This window comes from Glycine max, chromosome 5, assembly GCF_000004515.6.
Source record: "Glycine max cultivar Williams 82 chromosome 5, Glycine_max_v4.0, whole genome shotgun sequence".
In the NCBI taxonomy this organism is placed as follows: domain Eukaryota; kingdom Viridiplantae; phylum Streptophyta; class Magnoliopsida; order Fabales; family Fabaceae; genus Glycine; species Glycine max.
The window spans coordinates 39269028-39288770 of record NC_038241.2 but is presented as its reverse complement, the minus strand read 5'-3'; the positions used below and the strand labels follow the sequence as shown (position 1 = coordinate 39288770).

Sequence of the window (19743 nt, the reverse complement as noted above, 5' to 3'; positions counted from 1 at the left end):
TTTATCAACTTAAAAAATTATTTTTGAACATGATTATTTAAATATAATATCTTTTTTTAAATTACAAAAAAATTAAAATATTTTATATTTGTTAAAATGCCTAGCATAAAATTTACTTAGGAACTCAAATAGCTTAATTTGGCTCTGGTAATTTTGCGGAGAGCGATGGTAAGTGAAACAAAATACATAATTTATGTGGATACCCACGATTTTATTTAATTTATGTGGATACCCACGATTTTATTTTTTATTTTTATATTGTGAGTACTTTTATAAATAGGTAGTAGCGTGGGTATGGGACGAATATCGGGTAACTACTATGCATGTCCGTCCCTTCTCTTGTCATCCCAACAATTACCTCCTTTTAACTACTACACAAGAAATAAGAAATTTAAGTAATTTATTTAATAATATTAAATATCGGGTATATATTTTTTTAAAACTCTTCTTAAAATTATTGAGAAAGGTCCTTCACTGGTAATCTTTCTCTTCTTAAAAATTATTGAGAAAGGTTCTTAATTTTTTTTTAATAATATTAAATATCGGGTAACTATTATTAAAATTATTTAATAATATTAAATATCGGGTATTTATTTAAGTAATATATTTTCTTAAAACTCTTCTTAATATTAAATATCGGATTTGGACAACGGCCAAAATAACGCTGCGGCTGCGTATTTGATGTGTGTGCTATTCATAAGCACACTTGCTTTGGTGAGAAATTTACCGTGAATGAGAAAAAAAAAATCCCTAAATTGGCTTCGTGTAGAGGTAGATCTGCGTCGTGAAGACGCGTTTCCGTTTGCGTCAGACAATGTTGATAGCTGCAACACTGCGAACGATATAAAAAGAAAATAGGTTGGAAGAAGTAAAAACCAGCAAATAATTGCCCCCACACAAGAAAAAAAGTATGTTAGCCTATGCTCGCAGGCGTTTGGTTCACAGACCCATTTTCCATCGGATTCGCTTAATTGACACGTGGACTCCACAAAATTCCAACAACAGCGCCAAACATCATGCATCTCCATCGCATAGCATACAAAAATACAATCACACTCCTGAGTCTATTGAATTGAACCTCTTTGCCCCCACAAGATCTGCTTCTGGGCTTTTTAGGATACAAAATGGGTGAGAAAGACTCAGAGAAGCTCATTTGGGAACAGATGAGAACCCCGACAGCTGCCACTCCCATTGCTGCACCCCAACAGCACCGCACATTACCAAGGCTTCTTGTCCTTCTCATCCTCTTCGTCTCCGTCACCTACGTCGTCTACACGCTCAAGCTCGTCTCCACCTCACGCGCCTGCAACAACGACGCCCCTTTCTCCACCGACAACTTCTCCAAAACCATCCTCTCCGTCAATGCCACCGCCGCAGTTCTCCGCCGAGGCTCCCTCGAGACGAATCCCGAGGACCGGACGGACCTCCGCCACGTGGTGTTCGGAATCGCGGCGTCGGCGAAGCTTTGGGAGCAGAGGAGGAGCTACATCAAGCTCTGGTACAGGGCGAGGGACATGCGCGGCGTTGTGTGGCTCGACGAGGAGGTGAAATCGGAGGAGAGCAGCGACGCACTCCCGCCGGTGAGAATCTCCGGCGACACGGCGAGGTTCAAGTACACGAACAGGCAGGGGCACCGGTCTGCGATTAGGATCTCGCGGATCGTGTCGGAGACGCTGCGGTTGGGGATGAAGGACGTGCGGTGGTTCGTGATGGGCGACGACGACACCGTTTTTGTCACCGAAAACCTAATTCGGGTTTTGAGAAAATATGATCACAATCAGTTCTATTACATTGGGAGTTTGTCCGAGAGTCACTTGCAGAACATTTTCTTCTCTTATAACATGGCCTATGGCGGAGGAGGTTTTGCAATTAGTTATCCTCTCGCCAAGGCTCTTCAGAAAATGCAGGACCGTTGCATTCAGCGTTACCCGGGTCTCTATGGTTCCGATGATAGAATGCAAGCGTGTATGGCCGAACTCGGTGTTCCACTCACCAAGGAAACCGGTTTTCACCAGGTGATTAACTCGCTCTTTCTTTCTGTTAGCGTTAATTATTATTTGCAATCACTCTGGTTTTCTTTTACTACTGTCACTGTCTTATCATTTTTGTCGGCATTGTTTGGGTTTGGTGGGAGTGGGGACGGCTTTCTCATTTCTGTTTAATTCCCATTAATCTTAGTTTTCTTTTCTTTTCTTGAATGCTTGGAGTGCGTTTAGTTGGATCGTAACGAATTGCTAGTATTTATAATTATCGATGGATTAAATACAAACTTTGCGCGTCAACAGAGTTGCTGAATCTGGAAGTTTCTGGTCTTACTTGCCGTTATTCTGGGCTGGGCCCCGAGTAAAAAGTGAAGTGCTGTTGGTGTCGGTGTCCAAACGCATTAATTGGATTTTCTTTTTATCTTTATGCTTCCTTGGCAGAATTTGACTCCTGCATTCAATTTCTGGGTAGTGCAATTTAATTATCTGTGTTGGCTTGCGGTTTTTAATTCACACCTCCCAATAAATTCTTTTATTCGGCTGATATGGAGTATTGCCTTCCCTAGAATGTAGTAGTATATATTATATATTATTATTCACTTATTTTTAGAGAAATACTAGTACGGTAGTATATTAAATAAAACTGTTTTTTTTAAATAATTATAATTAGTTTACAAACAAATGGAGAGCTGAATTAGGTACACTTCATAATTACGACTGGGGCCATTTGGGTGCAAGAATTAAGAAAATTAAGTGGACAAGGTTAAGATTTGAAAATTTGACAAGACTAAGATATAATTTTAGAAATTATTAAGAACTTATGTATGTACTAGTAGATAACAATGGAAAGCATGTTTAGGTCATTTAGTTTAGAGGGTTGGTCGTGGGTGGTGGAAAAACATGTTGCTTCTGCCGTTTTGGTTTATAAAATTTCACTTTATGCTGTAGCGTTATGATTGGAGGAGCTCCATGTGGGGTATAATGTTAGGCATTGTAGATTTTGACCATAAGCAATCTACGTTTTGAGTTGTTGTCAAAATTGTGGAGGCAATTAGGCTAATTGTCATCGGTTACTCCTCCGTTACCTTCCTATCTGATTTCTATTATTCTAAAGGGTTTTGTTAACGTGTAACATATGGGCACTTTTTAAGAAATAAAACATTTATTACTTTGTATTGAATAATTCTAATTTTAATTGATCCAAAATGAGAACATTAAATATTTTTTAAAATTTCCAAATATCGAAAACTTTGACCATTCATTAAAAAAGAGATTAATTAAATTTTTCATAATATACATCTTTTCATATTACTTCTTAACATTCTGTCTATCATGCCATCATTTAATACAAGGAAGTATTTGAGAAAAAATAAATTATTAGGTAGTAATATAAAAACGACATATTTTTTATGTATGAAAAATTTATTTAAGTGAATCTGAAACTTAATTAAGCCTTAAAAAAATTCTAGCATTTCATTTTGTTGAATAGAAACAACGCAGCAAAGTCATGAAAATTGCTAGTTATAGACAAGGAATAGGAATGTAGTCTTGCAAGTGTATGCATTCCATCCTGATAACTTCTATCCTGATTGCCGCTGATTTATCGCAACAGTATGATGTATATGGAAACCTGTTCGGGCTTCTTGCGTCTCATCCCGTGACTCCATTGGTGTCACTGCACCACCTTGATGTGGTTGAGCCTATCTTTCCTAACGTTACCCGAGTTGAAGCCCTACAACGGCTCACTATACCAATGAAGTTTGACTCTGCAGGACTCATGCAGCAATCCATCTGCTACGACAAATCAAAGAGTTGGACTGTTTCCGTTTCATGGGGTTTTGCTGTTCAGATATTTCGCGGCGTGTTTTCACCACGTGAAATGGAAATGCCTTCAAGAACATTCTTGAATTGGTATAGAAGAGCAGATTACACTGCATATGCATTCAACACACGTCCTGTTAGCCGAAATCCATGCCAGAAGCCTTTTGTGTTTTACTTCTCAAAGGCAAAATACAATTCTACAATGCAACAAATAGTGAGTGAATATGAAAGGCACCGCGTCCCTCATCCTGATTGCAAGTGGAATATGGCTAATCCTGCAGCTCTTAACAAAGTGGAGGTATACAAGAAGCCAGATCCTCATCTATGGGATAGAGTAAGTTCTTCTCTGAGTCTCCTTAAGTTAAAATTTATACTAGCAACACGTGAAGGTCATTAGAAATTTTATATTTTCCTACTAACCTGTTTTGATTGAGTATTTTAAGTTGAAAGTTTTAACTTGCAAAATTTACTGTTTTGTTGGCGCTGGCATGGGAAATTGATTTGGGTTTCTTTTCATAGGCTCCAAGGAGAAACTGTTGCAGAGTGAGGAAGTCAAAGGAGAAAAGGACCATGGTGATAGATGTGGGTATGTGCAGGGAAGGTGAGGTAAGCGAAACATAATGGTGATATTAATATTACTGATAAATTACATTAGGGAGAAGGGATTCTCGTGGAGTTTATTAAAAAGCTTATTTCTTTATTTATTGGGTAGCCCACTCTGAGAAAATTTTGTAAATTTTCCCCGGGCTTCACTGAAAAGGGGTGAGAGTTGGGGAAAGGTCCATGTACAAAGAGATCTGTCATTTAAACAAAAATGTAGAGGGGATGGCGGAGGGAGAAGGATCATTTGTAATTTACGTGCTATTGAAGAGAATCTTTAGATGCGTGATTAGTGTGCCACTCTACTATTTTCTCATGCTTTAATTATGCTTTCTTCTCGTAAAGGAAATAGCTGTTCCTCCGGACTTGCCAATTTTATAACTTATTTGTTGCTTACTTACTAGTAGATTAGTTGTTTATTACATGCATGACTAAGATTGGACTTTGGAGTTTTATTTATCATCTCGTCAAGTGTTTAATAGTAATAAAAAATACAGAAATAAGTTCAAAATCTTGTATCAGTAATTAATGATTTTTGTCATTATTTTTATTTTTTTTTCTCACATAGATCTCTATACACGAGTATCCGATTCTGTAATAGTACTACACTAATTACAGATTACTAAAATAAGATGCTACCAGATCTACTTGCCTTGCCTTCCACACTACGGTGTGTTGTTGTCTTCTATAATACAGCTGTAGTAGAGTCACATGAAGAATCAAAACCATACATTATCAACGAGTTGGAATCTTTCAGGTATTAAAGGCCTGCTTATATAGTATAATTAATTTTAAAATATTGAATGTAATTAAAATGTGTACTAAAATTATTTATAATAATATTTTTTTTATAGAAAGTCGAAACATGTGTTTAAGTGTGAATATAATTAAGACGTGTATTAAAATTAATTTAATAGTTTTTATCAAAACATGTATTCTTTTTAAAAAGAATGAAAATAATTTTTTAACCATAAAACAAAAAAGCAATAAACACGCAATGTGTACTCCACCAAAATTTATGAATACAATAATGCCAAAAGAATCTTGAAGATTGAAGTATTAAAAGTTGTCCCCTATGGCTATGGGCACCCACTTCACGCCCTGAGCTTTGAGCTGTCTCTACTTCATCACCGCGGTTGCTTAAACAGCTGATTAACTTTTTTTTTCCTTTTCAGAATAAATGCTTAAAATGGTTTTTGAGTGTGTATGGATTTAAATTAAAAAAAAATGTGAAGATACTACTGATTTCAAAAAGTACCAATAGTTAGCTTCTTAAAAAAATAAATGTGTATTTAATTTAATATAAATACTTAAGAAATATTGTTATTTTCAAATGCAAAAAGGAAAATAACATTTAAAAAAAATCCTTTTAAAAGGGAACTTTTCTCCCCCTTTAGTTTTAGCACACTCAAAAGAGACCACATCGAAGGTTGATCCTCAAGTTTTATGGACTCAGGACAAGTATTAAATAAGGTCCTCTTATAATTATATTTTTTTTACAATCTTATAATTAAGTATTTAAAAAAAATGTAATCTAGTTTTAACTAATCTGAAAAAGACACATTACATTTTTATTTATTTAATTTACTCTAATCTTTCAATTTATATCTTTGGAAAAAATTACAACACATAAATATCTATTTATAAGGTAGGCATGGTAAAGAGACAAATATTGTATTTTTTTAAAACTCAGTCATACTTCTGTCAAATTTTATCAAGTATGGATAAATTCACATGAAACTTGTCTCTTTTTTTACAATTTTAATTCATTTATATATTTTTTTAAATATTAATTTATTTTTCATGTTTGGTCCCTCAAAAAAAATTTCTAACTCTATCATTATTGTCTATCATTAAAAAAATATCATTTCATATTAAATCTTACATATATTTTAAAAAAACTAATTTTAGTTTTATTTTCATTATAATTTTTTTTTAGTTTCTTATTTTGTTAAAAAATAAATATTTTAAGTATATTTTATCATAGATTCATTACATCATGATTTTTTTTATACACAACATTAAGTCATGATATACCCTAGATAGTTAAAAATTAATTCAATATGAAATTATGACTGGAACACATTAGAAAAACTAATTAAATGAGTGATATTTTTTAATTACATATCACATTTTAATGTGAATAAAAAAGAATACATAAAATAAAATGACAACTTCAATTTAACTGTAAAACAATATGAAATAATATTAAAATTTTATTACAAAAATATATTTTAAAAAAAATATGTCCCTTTTAATCATGGACCCAATAACATCGTACTTTCAAAAGAGTCCCATGACCAGCCTTTACCACACCACACTTGAAAACCACACAAGATGATGGTTGTTTCTTAGGATGTGTTTCCGTTTCAGTCTTTAAACGATCATTGAAGTTATATCGAACGGAATAATGTAATGTTTGAAAATTGTAAATGAGGGTTCAAATGAACATGAATTATGCACAAATGGATATTCAATTGGAAGTAATTGTGGGTTACTTTTTCATCAAGGTTGGCTGGATCGGTTAGAGAAGTAAGATTCTTTTTAAAAAAATTCAACAATTACCCCTCAACAACCAGCACTAAACCCATAACTGTTCTTCACCGGCCAAAATTAAAAATGTATTTTTATATGTACATATTTTAATAATTTTTTTTTTTGCAAACTTGATGTTTTTTATTTTATAATACGCCAACAATTTTTAACAAGATGTAATAATATATTATCAATTTAAGTATACTTAAAAAAATAATGAAATGAATCGTAGTATTATATTTTAAATTCTATTCATACTTGATGTCTAATTTAATAATTATATGATCAGTATTTTCCATCTAAATCATCCAAACAAGCTTCATTTTAACAAAAATACTTTTACAGTATCCAAACATAAAATAAGTTATATTTAACTTACTTTTGTCTAAACTTTTAAAAAGTAATATATTACAAGTGCATTAGTTCATGCTCTAATTAATTTGTTTATGAATTCCCATCTTCACCGCACCTTTTTTCTTCTTGCCTACTGTAAGAGATAATCTTCTATGAATTTCAATTGTCAAATCTCTTTAAACCCATACCCCGGAGTTAGAAGCAAAGTGATATATGAAGCTGCATGGTTAAGTTGCTTGCCGCCCTTGACTTTTCGTAACCATAACTCTGGTTAATTAATCCATAAGAGATAATTGGGGAAATGTAATCCGGATTATCTATTCCGCAATTCTTTTTTTCATTCAGATTTAGTGTTCTAGATTGGTGGTGATTCTCTGTTAGACTATTCTGGATCATATGATCCCTAAGTATGATTTTGTGCATTCCGGATTTACTATTCCAAAATTAAATATAATTCCGGATGCAGTTTTTCTGAAAACAATATGAATTCTGGATTTCCTATTCTGCAAGGGCACAACAATTTTGTCTATTACGGATTCATCATTCCATAAATATAAGCGGATAGAAAAAGAAAAACTATGATACCTCAAATAGTAAATTCTCAAAAGGGATGACAGTTGACTCCTTGCCTTCTACTCCTACAGCTACTTAGAACAAAATAACTGATGGGGCGGAAGTAAAGTGTATAGGTTAACAGAGGTACAGTGTAATGGGGAGAACTAAGAGGGTAAATTTGGGATATTAAAATTATGGGGGTGCAATTTGAAATTTATGGGATGCAAGAAGCAGCGGCCCACATTCTTTAGAACCCACTTTAATGTTATAAAACGCCTCATCATCCAAAGGGAACTGCTACAGGCATCTAGCTGGTACACCCAACATAATGTGTGAAATGTTGATTTTGTCCTTTCATAAATCCAATACGGATTGTGGACTTTAACCGATTGAGTTAATAGATTAATTATGTTATAAAATAATTAATATTCTTATATATAATACTAAAATTTTTAATGTAAATTTAATGCACATATAAATTTACATAATAAATTTTGTGATAATTAATTTGCTTACATATATAAATTGTAAATAAAAATCATAGGTTTAATAAAAATTTACATATGTAAAAAAAACCAAATTTATTTAATTATCAATTGTTGTAATAAACATCTAAATACATCATTCAATTAGATATCATATTTGTTTAATTTTCAATCATTGTAATAAACATCCAAATACATCATTCAATTAAATATCAAATTTATTTAACTATTAATTATTGTAATAAACATCTAAATACAACATCCAGTTAAATATCAAATTTGTTTAATTATCAAATTTTGTAAATAAAATAATGTATAAAAAATTATAATTTAAAAAAAAAATCAAAACATATGAATTGTCAATTCGTATATTTTTTATTTTTTTTAATATGCATTTTTTCTTCTCCGGTAACGAAAAATCACCAAATTTCGCTGTATATTTGTAAATAACACACTTGCACCACCAAAGACAACAAACACTGACAAAAGAACGCTAACGGAAGTAAATTACACTAAGGAAGTGCGATTTTATGGAGAAAAAAAGGTGCTGAAAAAATAAAAAAACTAATATACTATTTGTAACCAAAAATTCCCATAAGGAAACTATTGGAATTTTGAAAAACTGCTGGGTGTACCAGCAAAAATGCTGGGGGCCCAAGCAGTTCCCTAATCCAAAGTTGGAACTTGGAAGCACTAGGCCTCATCACTCAGCCACTACAGCCCGCGTTAGATGGGGGGAAGCTAGGCCTAGTCCACAGACGCGACGACCTATAGGGCTCTCCAGGTTAGATGGGGGATTATTATTTTTTAAAAAGAAAATATAGTTGTAGAGTAATTAAGTTTTTGTTTAAATTATTTTTATAAATAAATTAAAATTAGTGTCTCATTGAATCCACCTTTTTATTGAAATTAAAATATGATGTGTGATTAAAAAATATCACTTAGTTTGGTTACATTCACAAATTCATGTTATATAAATTTTCAGATAATTGTGACATATCAACATGGATAAAAAAAATCACCATGAGTCATTATCATTTGTCAGATTTTACATATTTTCTACTGCTTAACTATTTTGGCTAACTTAATACATAACCATAGTCGAGCATTATCGTGCTTTTATATATATATATATATATATATATATATATATATATATAATATTACTAGTTGGTCCTATAAAAAAAGTATTAATTGTGAATTGGATAGACCTAACGGCCAACACCCAAGCGTGGAGATATATATCAGATACCCAAATAATTCATGTAGCGTGATTCCCATGAAGTGATCAGTTTCCGGAACAGTTATTTCAAATATACACAAATATTTGATATCACGTACCTTACGAATTTCAAATCATTGTATTTTTCCTCTCTCACCCTTTTCCCTGCTTGACATATGTTTCATTTCGTCTATTCTGGGTAAATATCTATATAGAATATTTGAGTAATAACACAGACGTGAACACGTCAACCCACCTCGTTAAAAGAATTGTATAAAGAAGTGGAACACACTAAAAGGCTGAATTATAGTTTATCCCATTCAACTTTATGTATATTGACCTAGACTTTCTTTGTGTTCACCAAAATTTTAGAAAGATACAATTTACCCTGCAAAATTTATTGATGTTTTTAAAACTCATTTAGTCTTTGGATGAAGTAATTTGAAAGGAATTTTTTTTAGAGCATCCAACATGTTTTATCTCCAAATAATAACTTGTTTGGATGATTGAGTTAAAACTTTTATAAATCATCACGCAGTCACTACAACAAAACTTACGTTGAAGAATTAAAAGTGTCGCATTCAGAAAATAGAGAATATCAAGTTAAAAGTGCTTGAGAGAGTATAGCAAGTCCTTTTATTTTTTAGCCAATATGGCACCTCCGAATTAAGTTTAAATGTAAACTAGCTTATTCACACTATCTTATTAATTGGGCCCACACTCGATAACTTAGCATGGTGTCAAAACCCAATGATCAAACAGTTGGTAACACGTACGATGCAATGAACTAAATTTCCCATGACGATGTCTGCTATGTGGCTGAGGCTCTGTTACACGATGTTGACACAGTGAGTGATGGAGCTTGAACAAAAATATTGGGGAGCCTAAAATAAAATTTGACTATTATGATTTCAGGTCAATTTCTTAAAAAATTTGAGTTTTTGAAAAAAAAAATCTTAAAATAACTTACCATTTACTAAGTACTTCAACAGAACATGCCAAAGTTAAATCAAAATTAAAAAAATAAAGAAAATGACAACACATAACACTGCATAACAAATCTAAATTTAACGAAGAAAAAAATGTATACATTGCGCACTTGTTTTACCAAATTGTTTTGCTCAAAAGATTTGTTGTTGCGTGAGAAGCTGAGAATCAAGAAGGAAAAAAAAAGTGATTTGGCTACTCAGAAATGCAATTATTTTTAACAATGAATCTGTAGATGTGGAGAAAATTTCTGAGATGGCCAAGTTAAGATCTTGGAGGTGGCTATCAGCAAAGGTGAAAAGCTTCTCGTCATCATGGCTTACGTAGATGCATAATTCTATTATGTGCTTGCAGGGAAGTTTATTGTGAAGGGATATCGAGGGAAGGAGGTGCTGCAAATGACCAAAGTCATGTGATGATTATTAAGGGAAATGGATTTTGATGGTGGCTTGGAATTTTGACAACGACAAAAAACCGTGATGTGCTAATTTCTCTTCATTGTTTTATTTTTCGTTGGGGTGATATTAGCTACTGTTTGGTTGGTTACTGGATGGACATACACTTGGTTATAGCTTCTTTAATTTTTTTCCCTTTCTTTTGGGATAAAATAGGAGATAATCAATTGGTCCTCTTACTGTATTTCCGCATTAATACTTCTGGTATATATATATATATATATATATATATATATATATATATATATATATATATATATATTGGTCGACCAAAAAAAAAAGAATAAAATGTTAACTTCATTCCTAAAGTATTACTCTTTTTTAAATAGTCTATAGTGTTTAAAATAAACAAATTATGTAATCTCTCGAGTATTAACAATAATACTAAATACTTCATCAAGTATTAAAAAATTCTTCAAATTAATCCCTAAAAGTTAGTAAAATATTATTGATGCAAGGATTAAGTTAATAGATATTCTATACTTTTGGAGCTATTTATTTAATTGGTCAATTTTTTTTAGAGAAAAAACTACTTATATAATTTTATTATTTTAAAGTTGTTTAGAGAAAGAATAACACTTAAGAAAGGGGATTGATGATTTACTTAAAAAAAGATCAAATAAATAAATACTAATCAAATTAAGGTGAGGATAATAATTATTGATCATTGAATTTTATTATATATATAAAATCAAAACTAAAACACACATGATTTTGTAAAAAAAATTAAAAACATAAATTTTTTAAGTAATCATATAACATTAAATTCACACCATTAATATATAATTAAATGATTTTTTTTCACTCTCCAATAAAATATTCCTTCACAAAATGTACTCTTTCATTATATATATAGGTACTATAGTATATACACACACTATACATAACATAGCATCAGAGAGAAGCCCACATACCCATGCATGAACATATATAAAAGTTATTGAATCACTCACCTATAGTCTCACACATCATCATTGACGAACCTACTAAACAAATATGAAATGAAAATAGTCATTTAGACCAATCAACACTCATGAACCAACCACACAAGTATCACGACGTTAAATCGTACATCCCGTTTTCCTCAAAGGTATTAAGACTAGCTTCCATCACCATCTAGTGAAACATACCTCTCTCTCTCTCTCTATATATAGTGAAACATACCTCTCTCTCTCTCTATATATATATATATATTCCAAAAAATTGGGGGGCTATGGCTCCCCCTCTGTCCCTTAGAAGCTCCACCCGTGGACACAACACGAGAGAGGAAACAAAGAAACCAATGTTGCAACCGGTATCAGTTAAATAGGTGTTATTTGAATTTGGGTCAGATATGAGACTAATGTTAAATTCATGGTTTAGTCACATTTAAAAGCTCATTTGTTTCTTCATTTTTAAAGGATGTATTATGCTCATGAAATCAAACTCGAGTCTTTTTCAATAAATTCAATATAAGTTATCAACTAAATTATATCTATTAGGTGGTAGAGATGAGAGAATGTAGATATCTGAGAAGTTTATGAACTTTTCATTTTGTACAATATTTTGAACATGTGATGGTGTCCATGAGCGAAAGTTTTTTAGGCATCAAATTCTAAATAATTTCGCAACTAAACATCCAAACAAATTATTTTAGAAACGAAAGTGATTGAATTGATGTAATTTAATATATATACATTTTCAAATTTTTAAAATTCTGAAATTTCTCATTCAAACGAGGGTCAATGTTTAAATGCTTGTCGGAGTGGTTGACGCGACAGGGAAAGAACTTTTGATCAATAACCACCCTTGCTCGAATTTCTTACAAAACATTTGAATCACATCCCATGTGGTTGACACTACGAAGAACAAACTATTTTGGATCTTGTCTCTGTTATTGAGCACTAGAATATGGTTATGTTGATGAAAAAAAGACACAATTTTATCAAATAAAGTCGCACCGTAATTAATTGTAAATCTAAGGTAACCACGCCTTATTACTGAAGAACAGAAGATGTCTAAATGGTAGACAAATTCGTCGACAAGCTTGTGACTTGTAAGTTCCATATTTAATGCTATTATCTTCCAACAACCAAATTTCTTGTCTAAAATCAGAATCTCTTGGCAAATCTCAACCACTGCAGATTTTGATTGTATTTTTAATTGTATATAATTGAACCTGAAAACATTCAAAGAAGTTTTCTTAGAAAGTTAATACAAAAATCAACCCAAACTGTGCAACCAATGTACAGAACGAGAGAGTCTTGATATTGTAGAATGTGAAAAATATGTATTTTCTAACATTGACAAACAATATCAGAGACAAGAAAAACAAGGGTGGCCCTCTGCAGTAATTGAAATTGAGTGAGTGTCTGAGGGCTGAATATGTCCTTCAATTCGATGAACGATTGAGATTGAACATATGAGAAATTTATAACTTTGCATGCAAAATACCACCATATAGTATTTTAAAAGCATTTAACTGGAAAGGGATTTAACTCTTTAAGGTTCATCGATAAATTTTACTGGATAAATTGCACAAATAATTAAAGGAGGTAAAGCATATTTTGACGATATGTATTATATAAAATCAATGAGGTATATTATTGTGTGATTCATGTCTAAATTTATTGTCCATATGAATCCATTTGTTTTTACCATTCCCATTTTCTTAAGCAAATCATCAATGGATATAGGGTCTATGAACTGAAGCAATAAGAATATGTTTTGTTTTTTGTTTTTTTATTAGGGAAAATAATATTATTGAAAATCAACATGAGTATGAGACATACATGCCCAAGCTGATAATGAGAATAAACAGAATAAAAGAGATATGCAGCATTCTGTCCTGCAATTACAGAGTAAAACAAGAAACATATCCCCCAGCCACAAAACCATGTAACTAAACATGCCACTGGCCCACCCCCTGCAGTCCAAATCCATGGGAATATGTTGTATAATCCTATAATGTATCGATACAATTAACGTAAAAAAAATAAAATAACGATAAACTATTATTTATTAAATAAATGCTGCACTCATTAATGTTCTTGTAGAGATATTAATTTCCCACAAAGTAGCAAATCGTTATTCAAATTTTCAGCAAATGAGACAGTCACATTTAGGTCTTGTTTACATTATTTTTTAAAATTAAATAAACACATTATAAAAGAAGAAGATAAAAAGAAAGATGAATTAATTTTTTTATGAATTAAAATCAACTTCTACATGATACTAGCTTAATTATAATAAAATTAGATGATAGAATTTCTATAAAATTTTAATTGAATTATTTAATTATAATTTATGAAAAAATAATTTATTTTACCTTTCCTAGCCATAAATATTTATTGAAAATTTTATTCAAATAAGCATATTTGGATAAGTTTCACAAAGCTAGTTGGCATGAAAAATCACATCCGAGTAGAAGTTTGAACTTATAAATTTTGCATCTTAGAAATAGGGTCTTATATTTGCATGGAACAAGATTGCATTGGTTAGACGTTCATAGAATACTTTTATTCTCAATATAATTATATGTTTTTATTCTATTAATTGGGTGTACAGATTAAAGAATAATATATATATATATATATATATATACTTAAATAATTTTTTACTTAAAATTGATATTAAATTATTTTTTATTTTGATAAAAAAAATTATACTTTTAACTTGCAGTAGTATACAGGATAAAAAAATTGATATAACTATTAGATACATATCGGTTCACATTATCAATTAAAGAACTCTATTTCTTAATATAAAAAAAGAATTGTATTTCATTTTCTCTTATTGATTAAAAATATAAATATACACGAGTGATTTATGGCATATACGATGTAAATACGTATGATCTCTCGTTTGTGCGATTTTGTTTATCAACCTTTTAACACAAGTTGCGTTCATTAAAGAGCATGCATGTTACATCTCATCTTAAAAAACCCTAGTGCCTCCAACACTGTTGTAAAGATATCATTTTAATGGCAAAAAAAGAAGGGGCACCGGTGAACCAACCAATCATAAAGCAACCAATTCTTATTGGCACGAGAAATTGTACGTCTTCACGAAGAAGTGAATAGGGGACCATAAACCACCATATTATCTTCGATATTTATTTTTCCAAGTCTTGTTCATCCAACCAAAGACTGTGCAGCGAAAATGATTTATTGTCTTTTTTACAATATTCCTTTCTTTTCGTCAATAAACTACATACAAATATCTTCAATCCCAAAAAAACAATTTACTATTTATTTTCCCGATGTTTCAACAGAACATGGAAACTTAACCCCATCAACAAAACAGATCATGTAGCTTCATAAAAAAAAGGTATACGACTTTCTTCCAGTAACACGAAAATTAATTTTAGAAAATTTAAGTGTAACAACAACCGTACAGAAAGGAAAAAAAAAGAAATCTGTATATAATTATATATAATCTTGCATCGATCAGTTGAAGATTTAAATTCCAAAATAGAGGAGGCATGAATGCATGTTGAAACTAGGAAGTGTATATATTATGTAATTAACTACAAGTGTAGCTTAAATTTCTATATGGAAGCATTAATATATATATATAACTATGCACTATATATATTAAAATTAAAAACTAAACTTTCTACTTACGTGACACCTAATTAAATCCACGTCCTCCATGATTGAACTCAATAAACTTTGCGATATATCATACCAAATCATGAAGCAAGTGTGTCCCCATGACATTCCTAAACGGCATGTTTTGTCCTTCGGCATCCAAAAGAGAGTACTGAACTGTTTGACACTCTTGAATCTGATCCCGTGGGTAAAACATCGAGCTCTGTGTTGCCGCTGGCAGGAACGCTAAACTTACCCCGCTTTCACCGTGCTGCTGTAACCCCAGCGTCAACGACACGCCGGAAGAATGGTGCGCATGCGTGTAGGACGAAAAGTCAAGCTCCACCGACCCGAATGCGTCCATTTGGTTGTCGTTTTGGATGGTTTTGCCGCTCTTTGTGACGTCGTTGACGATAGACGACATGCACTCTGAGTCAATTCGAAGGAGTGGAGCCTCCTGCGTTGGCTTCTCATCCTCTTCGGGAACATTAATATCCGATGATGCTACGTCGTTTTCTTGCTCCTTCTCTTCTTCCAGATACATTTCCTCCACCATCGGCTTCCATAGCCTCACCCTCGCGTTAATAAACCAATTCGAAACCTGCTTCCAAATTCAACACGTACGTACAATCTACTCTTGAGTGCATGTAATAACAACCATTTATTTAGTTCTCTTAATATTCACATTAATTAATTAAAATTATATATACACGTGCCTGACGTCTGGAGAGACCGGCTTGGCGGGCTAGGATATGTTTATCAACATCGCTTGGGTACCTGCAAAGATTTCATTTTCACCCCAAATATATTAATTAATTAAAAATACATACATCTGTCCTTCCATGGCACCTAGGAATTACTAATTCATTAATGATTCCAGATATATATAACTCTAGTGGAGAAAGGGGCCCCACGTAGTAGTTGAGAGAAAGAGGCAAAAGGAAAACATTATAAGAAAAAATGATTGAAAATAATGTGACAAAATACCAGAAGATGGAATCTCAATGGTGATGCACAGAAGCTACCAAAATTAATAATGTAGTTTTCTCAAGCGTGAATGATTGATGGGCATTCTACCATCAACTGCCAATACTTGTTCTCATCTATTGATTTGGAGAGAACATTGATTCCTTAGCAAAATCTATTTTGTAGCTTACTTTTACTTTTAACTTTTATATATATGTTATTATCTTCCTCCCTGATTATAAGAAACAAGTTATGTAGGGATAGAACCGAGATAATAGTTAGTTAGCAATGAATTACGGCAAATAAGATGAGGAGAAGAATTACGTACGGATGGAGAAAGTGCTCAAAAAGCCAAGCTCGAAGAACAGAAACGGAACGTTCGGGAAGGCCACGTTGGGGTCTCCAAGGATGGGTTTCCATGATGCTAATTTGCTGAAAGGCCCTTTGTTGTCTCAGCGATTGGTCAACGATTCTAAGCCTTGGTGTTTCGCCCCTTGTTGTGCCGGGTACTGCCGCTACGTGGTCTTTCTCTCCCATGCCTTTTCTTGTGGCTTCAATTTCATCCATAATTCCATCCTTCAAACACCTAAAATGTCTTGACATGGCTTTCAAAGCCAGAGCCGAGTAAACAGTGGCTGCACCATTACCCGCCACTGCTTCAAAGGAGGACACCACAGCCTTCATTTGGTTACGGTAGTGTTTGTATCTTCTATCAACCTTCCCAACATCAATATGTTAAACAAAAGTAATATATAAATTTCACTTTCGCTTTGAAAGTTACCGCCACCTTAGAATTGAATGAGTCTATATGCAAGATATGAATTTAAAGAAGACAAAAACAAATTAAAGTTGCTAAGAAAGGGTAAAAAGGCAAAAAAGATTAGTAGTTTTGATTGTGAAGATAATTTATAAAATAAAAAAGGCTCAATTGTCTCACGAGGTGGCATTGATGAAAAGGCCCCGCACCCACTGCTTAATTAGTTCAGGAATCAAAGTGGAAAGACCCCAATCCCATCAACCACAGCAACGAAAAGTTATGAACATGGATTGTGACGGGTAATTCACTTGAAGTAAAGGCATGGTTTTTACTCACACTTTTTCCATGTTATGTGGAACAATCAATCACACAAAAGAGATATTTCCTTTGCAAGTACAAAAAATTAAACTCTTAAATGAAGCCAAACAAAACTAACAATATTCGAGAAACACATGTACCTCTTCCAGCATCGCGAGCAGCTTTGTCTTTCTCTTCTGCAATTCCACATACTCTAGAGAGCTAAGAGAATGGTTCTTTGAGGAACCACCACCGCTATTACCTTCTTCCCACTGCTTGTTCTTTTGAGAGCACTTTTGCTTTGGTAGTACATCATTTTCCTTTGTCCCTAGGCTACAAAACTCGTTCAGAAGGACCTGTGCAGGCACCAAGAACTTGGAGTTCTTGATTAGAAAATGTCCCTGATAAATATTTGCACCTTTGCTAGGACTCAAATACCCATCTTGCAACATTTGTTGTTGCTGCTGTTGAGCATTGACTGGTTTTCCGAAAAAACCCTCTCTTGAAACAAAATCAGAAAGATGCTGATGATGGCTTGTTTGTCTTAGCTCAAACGATTGCAAGCCAATACTTAAAGGGTTGGTTGAACTAAGAGAGAGTGAAAGGCCTTGACTGGGCCTTTGGTTACCTTCACAAGGGAACACGCACCTTAAGGAAGAATCATCAACCATTAGCCTGTTCTCTTGCCACGGGGCAGAATCATGGGCACCACCGACAACTAAGTTCTCGCTACTTGTCTCAGAAATCCCTGATGTGAAGTCTTGCTTATTAGTATTATACGCATCAGCATGCTGGTTATAAAAATTGCTACAAGACCCGTTCATCGTTTTGGAAGAGGAAGAACCCGCGAGTTGACCTGGTTTGCCGAAGAAACTTTTCCACATCATGACACCGTTGCTTTCGCTGTGTTGCTGAAGGTTCTTTGAAAACCCTATCATATCCATACCTGTGGTGAGGTTGAACATGTCCGGGTCGGTCACAAAGCCTTGGATGTGGTTCATCAGATGGGGTTGGATAGTTGGGTTATTGGATGATACATCTGAGTAGAACAACCCATGACTTGATGAAGCCATGTCCTTGGACTTTTCTTCACACAATTGTCGAGCCATGATGAAATTATCCCTTTCACTTCTTGTTAATCGCTGTCCCGGCCCAACAACAACACTTTGCGTTTATTATGTTGTAAGGGATGTGTTTGCATCAGGGTTGATTATCATATCCCACAATAGAACCCCTCCTCTAGTTAAAAACTGAAGAAAGGAAGAAAACGAAATTTTATGTGTTATATATATGTTTGACTTATAACTTATGGGCATATATATTTTGCTAGCTAGTTGCTAAGTGAAGCAATTGAAATTAGAGTGGCAGACGACCTTACCTTAATGGAGGATAAGTGGAATAGGGAAGGTTATAAGGGTAGGTGTGGTATTGGATAAAATTAAGTGGAGGTGAAGGTGGTGATAGTGATCTGTGGATGCAAATTGATGAGGAGGGGAAATTAGAGGGGAAGTGGGAGCTGTTTTTCCTCAGTGTTGTGATTTAAAATAGATAACATGAGGTTACCATGAAAACCAACCTTGGAAGAAGGATGAGATATACCTCCTCAGAAATAGGGGTGATGATGACCTCCATGCTAAGATCATCATTGATATTAATATGCCTGCGAGTTCCTCAGTGCTCCCTTCCTCTCTCTCTCTCTCTCTCTCTCTCTCTCTCTACCTACGAAGAGAACCGGATCAATGCAGCATAGATATATATAAATACAAGTAAACAACCAAAACAGTCTTCGTTTAAAGGGATAAGAAATCAACGAAATTTCTTCAATTATTTCGTCCCAAGTATTAAAAAATTTCTACAATCACGAAAAACTAATAGTATTAAAAATCTCATCTTAAACCTAAATACAAAAAACTTATTACATAATGTATATATACTATAATCTTACATAAGTATTACCGAATTTAATTTTAATGAATATAAAAGGTTTTGCTAATTTTATCATTTATTTATGCATTGTTATATCATTTAATAATTTACATATTTTTCATTATATTAAATAAAATATCACATGCTTTATAAAATAATATTTTACATAATAATGTATATAAGTTAAATTCTAAAAAGTAATAATATTTACCCCTTGTTTAGTTACCATA

The 19743-nt window shown here is 32.9% G+C and overlaps 2 protein-coding genes across 4 annotated transcripts; one reads left to right on the top strand and one right to left on the bottom strand.

The window, feature by feature from the left end:
- The first annotated feature begins 620 nt into the window (after positions 1–620).
- LOC100818244 (uncharacterized) lies at positions 621–4757 on the top strand. Its single transcript, XM_006580493.4, has 3 exons — positions 621–2015; positions 3595–4137; positions 4323–4757. Exons 1-3 carry the CDS (start codon positions 1125–1127, stop codon positions 4422–4424), a joined length of 1536 nt encoding a protein of 511 aa, XP_006580556.1. The 5' UTR covers positions 621–1124; the 3' UTR covers positions 4425–4757.
- A 10710-nt stretch (positions 4758–15467) lies between these two features.
- On the bottom strand, positions 15468–19334 carry LOC100787954 (homeobox protein BEL1 homolog). Of its 3 annotated transcripts, none has more exons than XM_006580496.4 (5): positions 19187–19334; positions 17749–18837; positions 16862–17250; positions 16284–16344; positions 15468–16168 (listed from the first exon to the last, which is right to left on the bottom strand). In XM_006580496.4, exons 2-5 carry the CDS (start codon positions 18694–18696, stop codon positions 15659–15661), a joined length of 1908 nt encoding a protein of 635 aa, XP_006580559.1. In that variant the 5' UTR covers positions 18697–18837; positions 19187–19334; the 3' UTR covers positions 15468–15658. The 3 variants fall into 3 exon arrangements, with proteins under 3 accessions (XP_006580559.1, XP_006580557.1, XP_006580558.1); XM_006580494.4 differs by having other exon boundaries at positions 18966–19325; XM_006580495.4 differs by having other exon boundaries at positions 19164–19320.
- Between the last annotated feature and the right edge of the window lie 409 nt (positions 19335–19743).